This window comes from Hypanus sabinus, chromosome 20, assembly GCF_030144855.1.
Source record: "Hypanus sabinus isolate sHypSab1 chromosome 20, sHypSab1.hap1, whole genome shotgun sequence".
Lineage (NCBI taxonomy): Eukaryota > Metazoa > Chordata > Chondrichthyes > Myliobatiformes > Dasyatidae > Hypanus > Hypanus sabinus.
Genome location: NC_082725.1, coordinates 48996721 through 49013670, shown reverse-complemented (window position 1 = coordinate 49013670; position 16950 = coordinate 48996721). Strand labels below are relative to the sequence as shown.

General features: G+C 42.8%; 1 protein-coding gene across 1 annotated transcript in view; it reads left to right on the top strand.

Moving 5' to 3' along the window:
- Positions 1–6589: 6589 nt before the first annotated feature.
- Positions 6590–16950, top strand: part of LOC132378512 (transcription factor E2F3-like) — a 52155-nt gene continuing 41794 nt past the window's right edge. Inside the window, exon 1 of the mRNA XM_059945468.1 lies at positions 6590–6916. Within this exon, the coding sequence (XP_059801451.1) occupies positions 6665–6916 (252 nt within the window). The 5' untranslated portion in view covers positions 6590–6664. The remainder of the gene's footprint in view (positions 6917–16950) is intronic.

The window sequence follows — 16950 nt, the reverse complement described above, 5'->3', positions numbered from 1 at the left end:
ACATATTTTGCTCAGGAGCAAAATATTGATTGTCCTCCTTGCTTGTGGACTCACTAGCCTTGTGCCTCCTGCTTGCATGGACATCTGATTGTGAGACCCACTGACTTGGGACAGCTCAATATCCATGGATGTTCTTCATCAACTATCCATATTACTGGCCTCCCAGAGCGGAGCAGACACCTAGACTCCAGATATCCTTTGTCCCATGTTCTCATCGCTGACTTTCGAGTGCAAATCGGAGGCCTAGACACCAGATGTCCTTCATCACAAATCAATGTCATTGGCTTTTGAGCTTCATGTGTGGAGTGGAGGCCTGGACTCTGGCCTGGCCTCTGATTCCTCTGCATCCCTGACCCTAAACCCTAATCTGACATCTAACTCCCCCATATCACTGTCCCTAACCCCTAACCTGATCCCTAACTCTTCCCTCTTGTCTCCAAAACCATTCACACAAACTTAAAAAGTAACGACCCCAACGATGTTTCAATGTCAATTAAAATGGCACCTGTTGTTTTGTGAAATTCTCACTGTTTTACCACTTCTGTATGATTAAACTTTTCTGAACAACTTAACTCCTTAGCTTTGATTGCAATGTCCTTCTCCCTAACTCCTCATTGCTGTATACACCATTAATTCCTCTCAGGATCCATATAGTCTATATTCCAGGAAAGCTATCAGCCTTCTATAATTTCTAATAATTTAATAATTTGAGATTGATAGCATTAACATTGCCATGCCTTGATTTAAAAATCTTGTTTAAAAACTATACACAGAACTTTTGAATGTGATTAGAAATAATTAATAGATCTTGCAAATTTGAATCAAAAAACACCCAGGTGAATGGTAATGCAACAAATATCTGGAGATTCCCATTGGGGATCTGGTTGTGTCGTTGCAGGCAGTGGAGTGAGCCGGGCAGCGTCGTTGTGGGCAGTGGAGTGAGCCAGGAGTAGAGTGGAGACCTAAGGGCTTTGGCTCAACGGGCTTCGGCGGAACCGGGTGAGGCGAGGAAGACCGGAGCTGCAGAGCCCTCACAACTAGTTGCTTGGTAAGTATTGGTAAATAGTCCTGCTTCCTTTTACACTTATAACTTTAAAAGTATTGTTAAATAGTGTGATAGTTAGCTGTATTGGGGCAAAGGGTTCTTGCATAACTAATACTAGTACATTAAATTAACTATATAGCATGGAGCAGGTGATGTGTTACTGCTGCGAGATGTGGGAACCGGTAGACCCCATTGAGGGACATGGTGACTACTTTTGCAGCAAGTGTTTGTTGCTCGAGGAACTCCAGCTTCATATTGATGAGCTGCAGTCCGAGCTTCAGACACTGCGACACATCAGGGAGGGGGAGAGTTACCTGGACTCTGTGTACCAGGAGATAGCCACACCTAATAGATTAACTAATGTAGATTGCAGTCAAGCACAGGATGGTGTGGCTATGAGTGAGGAAAGTAGGGGAATCCAGGAGGTAGGGCTGGAGGAGATGCAGGCCTTGCTCTTGTCCAACCGATTCGAGGCTTTAACTCCCTGTGAGGGGCAGGAGCGGGGACTGTGGGGAGGATGAGCAACCTGCCCATAGCACCATGGAGTGGGGGGCCATTCCAGAGGGGGGAGTCAATAGAAATGTTGTAGTAATAGGGGACAGTATCGTCAGGGGGATAGATAGGGTTCTCTGCAACCGAGAGCGAGAGTCCCGAAGGCTATGTTGCCTGCCTGGTGCCAGGGGTTAAGGACGTCTCTTCTGGGCTGGAGAGAAACTTGCAGTGGGAGGGCGAGGATCCAGTTGTCTTAGTACACGTTGGTACTAATGACATAGATAGGACAAGGAAGAAGGTTCTGTTACAGGAATATGAGCAGCTAGGGGTCAAATTAAAAAACAGAACCTCAAGGGTAATAATCTCTGGATTATTACCTGAGCCACGAGCAAATTTGGCTAGGTTAAATAAAATTAGGGAGTTAAACGCGTGGCTCAAAGACTGGTGTGGGAGAAGTGGGTTTTGCTTCTTGGGACACTGGCACCAGTACTGGGACAGGAGAGAACTGTTCCGGAGGGACGGGCTTCACCTGAACCAGTCTGGGGTTAGTGTCCAGGCGAATCATATAACTAGAGCTGCAGAGAGGTCTTTAAACTAACTAGTGGGGGGGGGGGGAGGATTCTAGAGAGCAAATAATTAAAAAGACAATGGAGAAGGTAATGGAGGAATAAAAAGACAGTGTGTCAGGAGGGGAAAGAATGTATGGAGATAAGCGTAAAGTTGTACAAAAGGAAAAGGTAGGAAATAAGTGTCAAACATATTTGAAAGTTCTTTATTTGAATGCACGTAGTATTAGGAATAAAATTGATGAGTTGACGGTACAAATAATTACGTATGGTTATTGTGGCAATTACGGAAACATGGCTGCAGGGTGACCAGGACTGGGAATTAAACATACAAGGGTATTCGACAATTAGGAGAGACAGGCAAGAAGGAAAAGGAGGTGGGGAGGCTATGTTAATAAAGCAAGAAATCACTGCAATAAAGCGAAATGATATTGGCTCAAAGGATCAGGATAACGAAACAATTTGGGTAGAAATAAGAAATAGTAAAGTGAAAAAAGCAGTGGTGGGTGTAGTCTATAGGCCTCCAAACAGCTGTAACTCAGTTGGTCAGAGCATAAATCAGGAAATAGTTGGGGCTTGTAATAAGGGAACAGCTATAATTATGGGGGATTTTAACTTTCATATTGACTGGACTAATCAAGTCGGACACGGCAGCCTTGAAGAAGCGTTTATTGAGTGTATTTGGGATGGGTTCCTTGAACAATACATTACTGAGCCGACAAGGGGGCGAGCAGTCTTAGATCTGGTCCTGTGTAATGAGACAGGACTATTAAAAAATGTCCTAGTAAAGGATCCCCTTGGAATGAGTGACCATAACATGGTCGAATTCCATATTCAATTAGAGGATGAGAGGGTTGGATCTCAAACAAACGTACTGAGCTTAAATAAAGGAAACTATGATGGTATGAGAGCGGAATTGCTTAAGATGGATTGGGAAAATAGATTAAAGGGTAGATCGGTACTTGATCAGTGGTGTATATTTTACAACTATCAAGAAAAATATATTCCACTATAGAAAAAAGGGTGTAAAAGAAAAAATAGTTATCTGTGGCTAAGTAAAGAAATAAAGCAAAGTATACGACTAAAAAGAAAGTTATATAAGGTAGCTAAGTCTAGTGGGAAGATTGAAGATTGAGAAGCTTTTAAAGATCAGCAGCAAATAACAAAAAGATTGATTAAGAAGGGGAAGATAGATTATGAAAGTAAATTGGCGAAAAACATAAAAGCAGATAGTAAGAGTTTTTATAGTTACATAAAAAGAAAAAGGGTGGCTAAAGTAAATGTTGGTCCCCTAGAAGATGAGACCGGGAAATTAATGGTAGGGGACATGGAGATGGCGGAAACGCTGAACAAATATTTTGTATCAGTTTTTACAGTAGAGGACACTGAAAATATCCCAACACTGGATAAACAGTGGGCTCTAGGGGGAGCGAAGCTAACTACGATTCAAATCACCAAGGAAATGGTACTTGACAAATTAATGGGACTGAAGGTGGAGAAATCCCCTGGACCGGATGGCTTGCATCCTAGGGTCTTAAGGGAAGTGGTGGTGGGGATTGTGGTTGCATTAGTGATAATTTTTCAAAGCTCGCTGAACTCGGCAATGGTCCCAGCAGATTGGAAAAATGCTAATGTAACTTCTTTATTTAAAAAGGGCAATAGACAGAAGGCTGGGAATTATAGGCCAGTTAGCCTAACATCTGTGGTTGGCAAAATGTTGAAATCGATAATTAAGGAAACAGTAACGGCATTTGGATAAACATAGCTTAATAGGACAAAGTCAGCATGGCTTTACAAAAGGGAAGTCATGTTTGACAAATTTGTTGGAGTTCTTTGAGGACATAACATATAGGGTAGATAAAGGGGAACCAGTGGATGTGGTGTATTTGGACTTCCAAAAGGCATTTGACAAGGTGCCACACCAAAGATTATTATTTAAAGTAAAAAATCATGGGATTGGGGGTAATATTCTGGCATGGGTGGAGGATTGGCTTTCTAACAGAAAACAGAGAGTTGGGATAAATGGTTTATTCTCAGACTGGCAGTTGGTGACTAGTGGTGTTCCGCAGGGGTCAGTGTAGGGACCCCAACTCTTTACAATCTATATTAATGATTTGGAGAAAGGGACTAAGTGCAACGTATCAAAGTTTGCTGATGACACAAAGATGGGAGGGAGTGTAATGAGTGCGGAGGACATTGAAACCCTGCAGGGGGACATAGAGAGGCTGTGTGATTTGGCAGACATTTGGCAGATGAAATATAATACTGACAAGTGTGAGGTCTTGCACTTTGGCAGGAAAAATAATAGAGCAAGTTATTATCTAAATGGAGAGAAACTGTAAAGTGCTTCTGTGCAAAGGGATCTGGGGGTCCTGGTGCAGGAAACTCAAAAAGTTAGTATGCATGTGCAGCAGGTGGTCAAGAAGGCCAATGGAATGCTGGCTTTTATTGCTAGGGGGATGGAGTATAAGAACAGGGAGGTCTTACTGCAGTTGTACCGGGTATTGGTGAGACCACACCTGGAGTACTGCGTGCAGTTCTGGTGTCCATATTTAAGAAAGGACATACTGGCTCTCGAGGCAGTGCAGAGAAGGTTCACTAGGTTAATTCCGGGGATGGGTGGGTTGATGTATGATGAGAGGTTGAGTAGATTGGGACTCTACTCATAGGAGTTCTGAAGAATGAGAGGCGATCTTATTGAAACACATAAAATTGTGAAGGGGCTTGATGCGGGGAGAATGTTCCCAATGATGGGTGAAACTAGGACTGGGGGCATAATCTTAAAATAAGGGGATGCCGTTCCAGGACTGAGATGAGGAGAAATTTCTTCACTCAGAGGGTAGTGGGGCTGTGGAATTTACTGCCCCAGAGAGCTGTGGAAGCTACTACACTCAATAAATTCAAAACGGAGATAGACATTTTCCTGGATAAAAATGGCATTAGGGGATACGGTGAGCGAGCAGGTAAGTGGACATGAGGCTAGGTTTAGATCAGCCATGTGATCTCCTGAGCCAGTTTTCGATAGCCTGGATGGGTCGGAGAGGAATTTTCCAGATTTTTTCTCCTCAATTGGCAAATCGTTTTTTTTCCCCCGGGTGATCACATGGGTTTGGGCGGGATGAATAATAAAATAAAATGGGTGGCATGGTGCCCTGTTGGTTGGCACTGTTGCCTTCTGGGATTCGGTGATAACTAGAGTTAAGATTGGATCAGCCATGATCTTGTTGAATGGTGGAGCAGGCTTGAGGGGCTGATTGGCCTACTCCTGCTCCTATCTCTTATGTTCATACATTTTTTCTCTATGATATATGTGCTGCATTAAAATGGACATCTTTCCCACTGCCAGAACAGTTCATCGCAGTTTTCATGGAGACATTTTTTTGAAGGAAAAATAGGTTACAAAGTTAACCTTCCATCAATATTTATCTGCCTAAAATAACAGTCGAAAAAATGCACTTGGTTGTTAAGAATCCATAAGACATAGGAATAGATTTAGGCCATTCACCCCAACTAGTCTGCTCTGCAAATCATGACAAATAGAAGTTATTAAGTATAATTGATTAGAAATTATGAAATTGTAAATTTGTGAATTTTGCATCTGTTAGATCAATATTATAAAAGTATACTAAAATTGGAAATGATAAAGAGGTGCATTACATTACATATATACTTTACATTATAAATATGAATGATAATATATTGTAGCTATTTCAATTATTAAAATAATTTTTAAATCATTAATTTTTGATAGAATTTGAAACTTTTTTGAAAATGTTTATGCAGCATTTGGAAACAACTAAAAGTTAACTTTATCTGACATTTTCAAAACGTGTTGAAATTATGTTAGTGACACTCTTATTATATTTCGCCATCTAGTGGCTTAAACAATTAATGTTAAAAATAAAACAAGCCACAGAGAAAAGATTTTTATTTAAGTTTTATTTATGCAAGTACAGTACATTAATAGTTAATTAAAATCCATGAACGGGAGGAGGGGGTAAAGTAACTCCCATTCCTGTGCTGGCAAGAGCCAATACAGATCCGTGGCAGCATGTAAGTAGGTCAGGGGAATCTCCTTGGAACGTCAGAGCGTTACGTGGCGCCATAGCAACAGGGAACTCCGCAACCAACGGGATTCCCCCTTCGAACAGCCCTCGAGCGGCGCGTTCCGACGGGCCAATGGGAAGCCAGTGAGTGGAGACAAAGTCGAAGGCAGTCAACCAATAGGAAGAGGAGGGACATGCAAATTAGGTTTGAAAAAGCCGCGGGAAATCTGAGTTTCGCGGGAGGCATTACGCGCGTAAAGTGTCTCCCTTCATTCATCGTCAGCTTCCTGGAGCCATTTTCAGAGCTTAGGGCTGTTTTCAGGACTTTTAAATCCTTCGCATTTCGCCGTCCCCGCCTTCACTTCCCTGCCGCTACTAAGCCCACGGCCACTGGGGTCTGTGCCCACTTTGCACCGGTGTTATTTTATTCTTTTCCGAGGAGGCCTATCAAATAAATTAAGAATAATCCAGTGGGGAATTGCCGATTGCTGGAGACCGGCCCGAAGTTGCAAGGCATGCGAAAAGGAATCCAGCCCGTTCCGGGCAGAGCTTCGGCTGGAGTCGGGGTGGCGGCGGAAAGGGCGACAGCGGCCGCTGGCTTGTTCAGCGCCTTGGCCGCCAACGGTAGCGCGCCGGGCAAGAGCGCCGGTGCTGGCAGCCCCGGGATCCGGCTCCTGACGCAGACGGCAGCGGCGGAGGGCTGCTCAACTCCCCGCGGGGCGGCCAGCAGGACGGGGCTGGCGCCGGCCACGCCGGGGAGGACTCCGGTAAATTGGCTGCCCGTTCCTGGGGCGGGGGGGGGGGGTCCGGCGGGGGTGTGGGGAATCGCACGGCCTCGGGGGAGGGGAGTAGGATGCGGGGCCCTAGGTGCTATAGTGACACATCATCGCCCCTATGGCGGCGACCCGGATGAACGGGGCTCGGGGTGGCGCTGGACCCCCCGCTCTTCCCGTTCCTTCCGCCGGCAGGCTTCTCCCTCTCTCCCCCGCCCCCCACTCCTATGCTTTGGGTCAGAGTTGGTCGCCCACCCACTCAACAGGCCCATTTGTTAATGTCGGCGCCGTTCTCCTCTTCTGCTCCCGTCCCCCAGGGTGTTGGGGATGTGGGTGCCGGCAGGCGAGCGGTGAGAGATCAGCAGCCCGGCGCCGGTCCGGACGTCTCGGTGCCGCGTGTCTCCGAAGGGCCTAGTGCCTGGAACCGCTGCCAGTGCAGGCCTCGACTTTGTTTCCTTCGCTGCCTTCCCCTGCTATCGGGCTTACACGACTTTGGCGTTGCCTTTTGAGCTAGCCCAAGTCGTTCTAACAATTTAGCAGCAGGATCTGTTCCCTCCGGATTGCGCCCCGTGTATTATTTGTTTCAGAAGTTTATATAGTAGGCAAAACCTGATGGAGAGGCACGGCATTAATGGACAAATATAATTGGAATATTTTCCCCCTCGAAATTTCTAGTAATACTTAATTTTTAGAAAGTTATTAATTCTGATTTGTCCTTTCAGTTTGCTCTGCCCTAAATCACCCCCTCATTTTCAGCAAGTTTTATCAGGTATTGCCTAAAAGCTCAATTTCATAACAAAAATTTGGAAGAAATAATTTAGTACTAGTTATGTTTGTTAGATAAATGATGTTTGAATCGATAAAAGAAACTTTTTACGTACACCTGATTCAAACTTTCTTAAAACTTGGGGTGGAATGTTGGGAATGATTTTCTATGCAAAGTGCCATTAGTTGGGTCTTCCAAGGAACAAAGTTGAGAAGCCAAAACTCCTGATGATTGTTTAATCTTAGATGAACTTTTCATCATTTTGAAATGCTGACTTTTGCTAAATTGAAGTAACTGTTCAAATTATGTATACCTATTCCTTGTTTTAGGTCATCTGGGAGCTCACAGTCAGCATGGACTTCAGCTGACTGTAGTAACATTGTATTTCCCAGCACCCTGTTTACTCTGGTTTCATGTTTTTAAGTACTTTACTTACCCAATCACAAAGTTATATTTTGCACTTCTGAGGTACAACTCCTTGAGCACTGAGGACAGTTGTGGTCTCTTTACGTAAGGATGTATCCACTATGCAGCAAGAAGGGTGACGATTCACTAGATCAGTGCCAGGGATGAAGGGCTTGTACGAGAGATCAAATTGTGTTTTGTAGAATTCAGAAGAATCAGAAGTTATCTCAATGAAATGTTAAAGTTGTTGAAGGGTTTGGCACACTGAGGTATGGGGAGGATGCTTTCCCTTTGCTGAATCTAGTGGAATAAGGGGTGGGCCATTTCGAACTGAGATGAGGAAAAGCTTTTTTACTTGGAGATAGTGAACCTTTGGACTTCTCTAGCCTGGGGGTCTGTGGAGGTGTGCATTGTGTTCATGCAAGACATTGATGACATATTTCTGGATCAAGGATATGTGGGCTGGAGAAAATCTGCAGATGCTGAACATCAAACGCAATCAAAATGCTGGAGGTACTCAGCAGGCCAGGCAGCATCTACGAAAAAGAGTACAGTCGACACTTGTGTTCATCTGTGGATAGTACTGGGACATAATGTTGAGGTAGATGGTCAGCCATGCTCAATAGAGGAGGGTCCAGATCTATTATTTATGTTTTAATATTCCCATTAGGTTTGGGGTTGTTTCTTTACTAATCAGTCATTAGGGCAAATTACAGTGACTTGACAAATTAGTCTATTCAACTTAAATTTGTATATTAAATCATGCAGTCATTAACTCTTTTCAAGAACAGTATTTTGATGAAGTAGAGCAAACTCTTGTTCTTTGGTGTAGAGTGTATTCTTCAAACAACACATGGTTTTCAAAAGAGAAATATTGCCATTTATTTATCTGTACTGTCTGATGCCTAATTGCCATGGAGAATTGTGCATGTGTGATGGCATTAATGTCAATTTAGAGTTTAAGATGTGGGAATTGGATAATTCTTTCAGCGTTCTACTTTAGTAAGTTGCTTGCAATCTGATTGGGATAATGTTATGCGGGGCTCTTAGATGAGTTTACTATATTGTTATCAACTTCCTGCAGTCAGACATGTCTGTGCTGATATCATTTGGCCAATTGTGGTTGAGTTCCTAGTGGCCCAACTGAATGTGCTCAGCCCTGCAATTTCTTTACATTTGTAAGAGTGGGTTGATCATTGCATCTGAACTCCTAAAGTGGGAGAATAGTAGTTCATAGTTTGAGGATACTACCTGTAATTCCTCAGCATCTTGAAACTGTCTGAACCCTGAAGCAAAGGAAAGCAGTTACAGAGAAGGGGTGGCATGATAGCACAATGCTTTACAGTACCAGCGATCCGGGTTCAATTCCCACCGTTGCTTGTAAGGATTTTGTATGTTCCCCTGCGACCATGTGAGTTTCCTCCAAGTGCTCAGGTTTCCTCCCACAATCTAAAGACCTACTGGTTGGTAGGTCATTGTAAATTGACCTGTGATTAGGCTCAGATTAAATCAGGGGATTGTTTGAAGGGCTGGAAGGCATATTCTATGCTAAATAAATACATTGAAGTAAGCAAACAGAAATTTGAGGGACGGGCTGTAGCTGGAATGAACCATTCGAAGCTTGGACAATGTTAGATATGTGACTGGTTTTAAGCAAATACAGTCCCAAGACAAGGGAAAAGGGAAGACAAATAAATAGACTGTGATGGAGTGGAAGTTCAAGCAGTTAATTGGCAGAAAAGATGTGAACTTTTCATATTATTGTACCTTTATGAAGTTCCACAGCACTTTGTAGCCAGTGAGGTGGTTGAGAAGAAGATGAGCTCTGGTTAGTGCAGCATCCAACTTGAGGTGAGAATTTTGCTCGTGATATTGGGGAGGGTTAGCAAATGTTTAAATATATATTTTGTTCACCCAACAGTAGATGGGACTGCCTGATTTGATATCTAATTAACATCTGCCTTAATGTCAGCATCAGAGTGCCTAGTGGATTCTTAGTACAGGTTGAGTACACCTTATCCAAAAATTTGAAAGCCAATTTTTTTTTCAACACTGACACAGCATCACAAATATAAACTTTCACAGAGCTCTGGGAAGGTTCCCAGGTTCTCTGCACACCACAGACAGTTCTGAGAAGTGACCTCATGAATATAATGAGCAGATGCTGGTGCAAAATAGAAAAACACTGCATAAAGTGAAAAATGAAGATCTCAGTTATGTATTGAAAGAGTGGATTTATCAGTGTCAGAGTGAACATGTGCTGCTTCATGAAACGAACAAAGATCTATCATGATGAGCTGAAAATTGAAGGTCATTGAGAATATTCAGCAGGCTGGTGGCAGAAATTTAAGAAAAAGCACAGCATTAAATTTTAAGATTTGTGGTGATATTCTGCTGATCACAAAGCAGCAGAGGAGTTCATCAATGAGTTTGCAAAGATACACTGGTAAACAACCAACAGAAGAAGACTGTTTTTCTACCTTACATAAAACTTTTTTTTAAAAAAAAGCAAAAGTTTAATTGAAACACGGCATCGTAGGTGGAGACTGAAAGCCTGCCGTTGTTTGTTGTTCAACAGCTGATTTAGGTTTTCTTCTGATCCTGTTCTGCTTTTGTTATACTACAAACATATTAATGGATGTAATAATTTTTACTGTTAAGCATATATTTGTGATGAGCAAGGCAAAGATTGCTTGTCAATAGCACAAAAATTCCTAGTTGGAAATGATGGCGATCCCAAGCTTTCTCATTAGGTATTCCAAAATCCATAGAAATCCGAACCATTTCCAGCCTCAATCACTTCAGATAAAGGGTGCTCAACATGTACTAGGGACTCCGGTGTGTATTCAAGTAATTTTGAATCTGCATTGTACTGTCTTGGGAATACATGTCATAGTTGTCAAGTAGAGATGAATAAAATTGGCATTTGTAAAGGAATTGCTTTATTGGGTGGCGGAGAAGAGAAGGAAATCTGCTTATTATCAGGATTTAATTGAAGTCAATGTCCAGAAGGTTGTAGTTGAAAATTGAGGGGCTGTTTCTTGAAATGTTGACGACACTGAAAGCTCTGCACAGTGGGACTGATGACTATGTTAGAAAATGACCACAGGTTTGCTGCTCTTGCTGTCTAGCAGGAAGTGTAACTGACTTTTTTGTACTTAATCTCTCTAGTGTGGAGCAGGGTGCACGATGAACAGTAAATGAAAAGGCAGGTCAGTTACTGTTTTCTCTGGATGGACTGCTTGGAGACTTGGCTGCTGAGAAGCAAGGAGGTGAAAGGCTTGGTTGTATTTTTCCTGTTTTTATGTGAGTGTTAGGTTGAGGTGAGAGGATTGTGTGAGAAGTGGGTTATGAAGTGTAATTTTGTGATTGAGGTGGCAAATGGAATGGAACATGATTTAAAGGGCAAACTATAATAGTCCCAGGGAGGAGAATGAGTGAGTAGGAAAACTAATGTGTCATTTTTCTATCCTCTAGGCCATCTCTCTCCTCTGTTAGATATCTGTTCTTTTTTTCTTGGGTATTGTCAATGTTTAAGCTCCAAATTTTAATACATCTCGGAAATGTTTCCTAAAATTCTTGCTTTTTTTTTTGGCAGTTTTCCAATGCCCAACACTCAAGCAGGGGAAATAATCACAAGGACAGCAGTAGATTGTTTTATTTGCTTGAGCATGTGTTTCTATTTGAGGTCATGAGTCATCATAACTTAGCCCCAGTGATCTCTTGATGCACTCTTGAACTATTCATTGCAGTACCACTAGCATAGAGGACACATTTCTGTCGTATTCCAAGATTTGGCATACATTATAACTGGGGAGGCAGAAGTTGCAGGATCATGGGGAAAGCAATGAAGCGAGTGGCTGATTGGATCGCTTCTGTAGAGTACCCTTGTGACTTGATGGACCCAGGGACTGCCTTCTCTTCTGTTTTGGTTCTAATACTTTAGATCTCCATTATTGAAAATTCATCATTTGCAAGTACTTTGTTCCATCTTCGGCATCTAAAGTAGGACTGATACTTGGTTCATCACCGTCTCTTCAAAGCTTACAGCGCAGTTTCCTCTGCAGACTGTCTACTTGTGTGCAAAGTATTTGTAAAATGAATAGCTATGGTCCAACAACGGATCCTTGTGTGGCACCCCTGATTACATCTTGCCAATTTTAAAAGCTCATTGTCATCTGTCCTGCTTCCTGACTTTGAATTTCTTAATCAGGTGAATAATTTGCCTTCAATTCCTTGAGGTTCACCTTTAACTCTGACGGAAGTCAACAAATCAGTAAATATTCTTTTGGATTCTTTATTCCATTCAGTTCAAAATATCCACTTAAGAACATTCAACAAAATGTTATCATCTTATAAAGTAATGATCAATTGAAAATTGTCATGCTTTTACTTAAGATGCGCAGTGCAGCCTGACTTTTCAGCCCAGGCAGTTAACATTAGTGGGTCTGGTCCATTAAAGCACCCCTCTATTCTGTTATGAATTTGTTTAACCTTTTCTTAAGTACATCCCTCATTGGTTTCAACTGTTCCCATATTGTAGGCACTCATAGGAATTTCTTGGTGATTGTCTCATTATCTGGCTCCTGGGCTGCTCTTCCCTATAATTAAAAAAAAATCTCCTTTTGCATCAAGACTTTCTTAATCTTCTGAAGTGAAGAAAGAAACAGCTTTTTTAGTTAGTTCTGTCTTGACTGTGAACGAAGTCACTGGGAGACACAGGCTGGTGAGGTCTGGTGAGAAGTCTTTATTAAGCACACAAGCAGGCATCGTACTTGAGACACCCTTGGAAGAAGTCATCTCCTAAGCTCAAAGGATCTGTGGTAGCTCAATATAGCTTCACTGTTCAGCAGTGACATCATTTGCTTCAAAACTTTGGGTTGACAATGCTTCATTTCAATTACATAATTTCCAAACACCTAAATCTTCACGCCAATACTCCAGACACCCTAGATTGAATGTTAATGCCCATTGTCTCTCTAACTGCATTCATGCATATGCAGACATCTTAGTCAATTGGGTCTTTCCTGGTCTGCATTTTAAATTCAATCTACAATCCATATTCACATCTGAAGGCTGGTTGCTGTTGAAATTAATATTTGCTATACACCATAACTCCAGAATACACCCTAACAAGTTCATCTGTTGATTTTTACTGTCAGTTATGAAAACTGCAGCAAAATATTTAATGTTTTATTTTCCTTGGACCCATCTTCTGTATGTAGATGCCCATTGTTTGATGAAAGGGGGTTTTACTTTTTAACTGCTCTTTTGCTTTCTTTATGATTATAAAAAGCCCTTAATAAATCCTACAATGTTTACTTTGCTGACTTTAGCATTTACTGTCCTCAAGAATGATTTAAAGTAAAACTGAAGATTTGTATTTGGTTTTTAAAAAGTGGAAGCATCGTTTTGTTTGTACTGAAATCCCACCGAGCTCTTGAGCTATGTTTACCACCTGCTCGTCTTTGCATCGTGCAGTGAAACATTTAAAATCCACTGGAAAAGTTGGACAGATGAGTTTTTTTTTAAAAAAAAGTGCAAGAGGGCTGTAGTGTGACTGGCATTGTCAAGACTCTCTACCTCCCTGAAGACAGATGAGTTTTTTATAGTAGTGAATTTGTACAGTCTGGTATGTATTGGGTATTAGTTATTACTGGATTTTAAACGAGGCTTTCACAAGATCAGTTTATTGCAACATGTATACAGTTTGAAAACCAGTTAATGCCACAGTACTAGGCACAACACATTACAGAATACTTCCACGATGCTCCAGCTGGTCTGGTACACTTTATTGCCAGGTGGACTACAGTTAAGTGTAAACTTTGCTGCTTCTGGGTATGGAAATCTGAAGACTCACCACAATGTTGTTTTGCTTTCACCCCCCCCCCCCCCCCCCCCCATGAGCACCAATTTGAGCACGTTCCTTGGCTGTACATTGTAATTACCACTTGAGTTCCTTTAAAAATGAAATACTATGTTTTGGTGCCAGCTAGTTATTCTCCACTTCATATTTATACAAGTTTGAATTGATAAAGAAAAGCCAGCATGGATTTGCTAAATGAGTTTTGTGTTTGAGGAGCCTGATTTTAGTTTTTCCATGAAGCAATTGTGAAGATTGAAGTGAATGCAATAAATGTTGTTGAAAGGGCTGAGTAGTAAAATGGAATGAAAGCATTACCAGCATAAGTAAGGCAGAAACTAGGGTAGTGATAAACAGTGGATTATGCCAGGTACAGGGGCCTGTGCAGTTTGTGTATGTTGAGGTTTATGGACAGGTGTATGGGGAAAGTCTATTCCAGTCCACGTTCGAAAATCAGCGACACAGATGTCGCAGTGGATGAGGCCCTCCACGAGTCATAAGTTATCGTCGGGTTCTGAAGTTGTGTGCAGGCAGAGGGAATGAGTTCTGATGACCCTGTGGGTTTGCGAATCCTAGCATTGATGCTGAGGATTGAATCATAAATCCCAGTCGAGTCTGAATTTCTGCATGTCCACTGGGGAGGTCGCTGAGTCATTAGAGGCAAGGACAACAGAGCTAGTCACAGGAGGCAGAGCAGTGGCTATGGGATTGCATTGAATTGGTGGTCTGGCCATGTTCAACGATTCAGAGGACCTAAATAGATATGCCACAGTTGTTACAAACTTTATAAAGACATGTAAGCAAATGTGCCCCCACAGAATCATTCGGTGTTCCCCAACCAGAAGCCCTGGATGAACAATGATTTGCAATGTGTTGAGGGCTAGATCGCTGACATTTAGGACTTCCAATCCAGGAAAGTACAAGAGGTCCAGGTATGACTGCTGGAAAGCCATCTCACATGCAAAGTGGCAATTCCAGATCAAACTGGAATCACTGAAGAACGCTCGACTGCTGTGGCAGGGGTTGAATGCCATCACCTCCTACCAAGCAAAACCCAGCATTTCATTGATGACTAGGTTTCTCTCCCAGATGAGCTGAATACCTCTTATGGCCTGGCCGACAGACTATGAAGGCACCTATGGGAACCCCCACAGCCCCCTTAGACCCTGTGACTTCAGTCTCTGAGCGTGATGTGACAGCATCCTTCAGGTGGGCAAAAAACATCTGCTCCAGAAGGTGTACCTGGTCAGTTACTGAAAACCTGTGCTCATCCACTGGCTAGAGTGTTTACTGGCTACTTTAATCTCTTGCTGCAATCAAAAGATGCCCAAGAAGAACGTGGTAACCTACCTTAAAGACTTGTCCAGTAGCACTTACATACACTGTGATGAAGTGCTTTGAGAGTTTGGTCATGAAGTGTATTATCTCCTGCCTGAAGGATGACTTGCCTACTGTCACACCAGGTCAACAGCAGATGCCATTTCATTGGCTTTTCCCCCAGCTCTGGCACGTCTGGATGACGATGCTAATTACATCAGGATGCTCTTCATTTGCTACAGCTCAGCATTCAATACTAGCATCACCTCAAAACTAATCAATAAATGCCTAGATCTAGGCCTCAATATCCCCTTGATTGTGCAGCAGGATCTGTTTCTTCACTTGCAGGCAGCAGTGAATGCAGATTGGCAATGACACCTCCCTCACAATTGCCATCAGCGTGGGAGCACCACAAGGCTTTGTTCTTCACCCCCCTGCTCTACTCACTTTAGACTTAGGAGTACGTGACAAAGTACAACTCCAGTGCCATATTTAAGTTTGTTGATGACGCCTACGTTGGCAGAATCAAAGGTGGTGACGAATTGCCATATAGGAGGGAGAGGGGAAATCTAGTTGGATGGTGCCATAAAAACCTCAAGATCATCGACCAAGGACTTTAGGAGGAAAAAGCTGGAGGTTCATGAGCAGTCTGCATCGGGGGATCGGAGGCAGAGAGGGTCAGTAACTATAAATTTCTGGGTGTTACCATGTCCTTTAACCAGCGCCTTTACTTTAGTAGAAGTTTGCCTAGATTTGGAATGTCATGTAAAACTCTGACAGGCTTCTATGAATGCACAGTGGAGAGTATCCTGCCTGATTGCGTCACAACCTGGTATGGAAACATCAATGCCCAGGAATGGGAAGGGCAACCTATGGTGGACACAGCCCAGCGCATTGCAAGTGTTATGAGTGATGAACAGTCCTGATGGACAATGGGGTGCAGAGTTAACCATTCCCACCCCCCCCCCCCGAGAACTAGAACTATTGCTGCTGTTATGCTGCTATTGAGAGAGAGAGAGAGATAAAGCCCAGGCAAGAACATTTGCTACAGATAAGAGGGGGAGAGAGACTGTTGATTTACTGTATTATGACTCTTCCTGGATTATTTACCTTCTACTACAGGACTGTACTTTGCTCATTAACATTCCTCAGGAGATAGCAGGAGTGGCCTGATTTGATGGACACGGTCATTCAGAGTTGATGGATAGCTGAGACCCTGTGAGTGGGGATAAAAGACAGGTCTGAAGAGAGATCCTTCACTCACACCAGTGGACACTGACTGAGTGTTGTGAACCCACAGAAAGGTGGGGGGGCTTCGGAGACCGAACCAGGAGATCGGTCAGTAAAGCTGACAGTGTTACAACAGGGCCAGTGGGGACTTGTGTGTGTGTCCACTCATGCCAGAGTGACGACTCCACCATGGAAGAGCGGTCTAGCTGAAGACTGAATGAAAACAATAATACGACTGATTAAGAAAGCCACAAAAGGTTTGCCTGCCGCAACGGTTGCTGTTACATCTCGCTCGCGCTCTCTCTCTCTCTCTCCCCCCAACGATTTCAACACAACAACCATAACTACTTCAGCATTTATGAACTGAACTCTATACTTTCCTATGACAATTCATTTACCCCTAGATATCGATAGAGCTTGTTTACTATTGATTATTATTATTCCTAC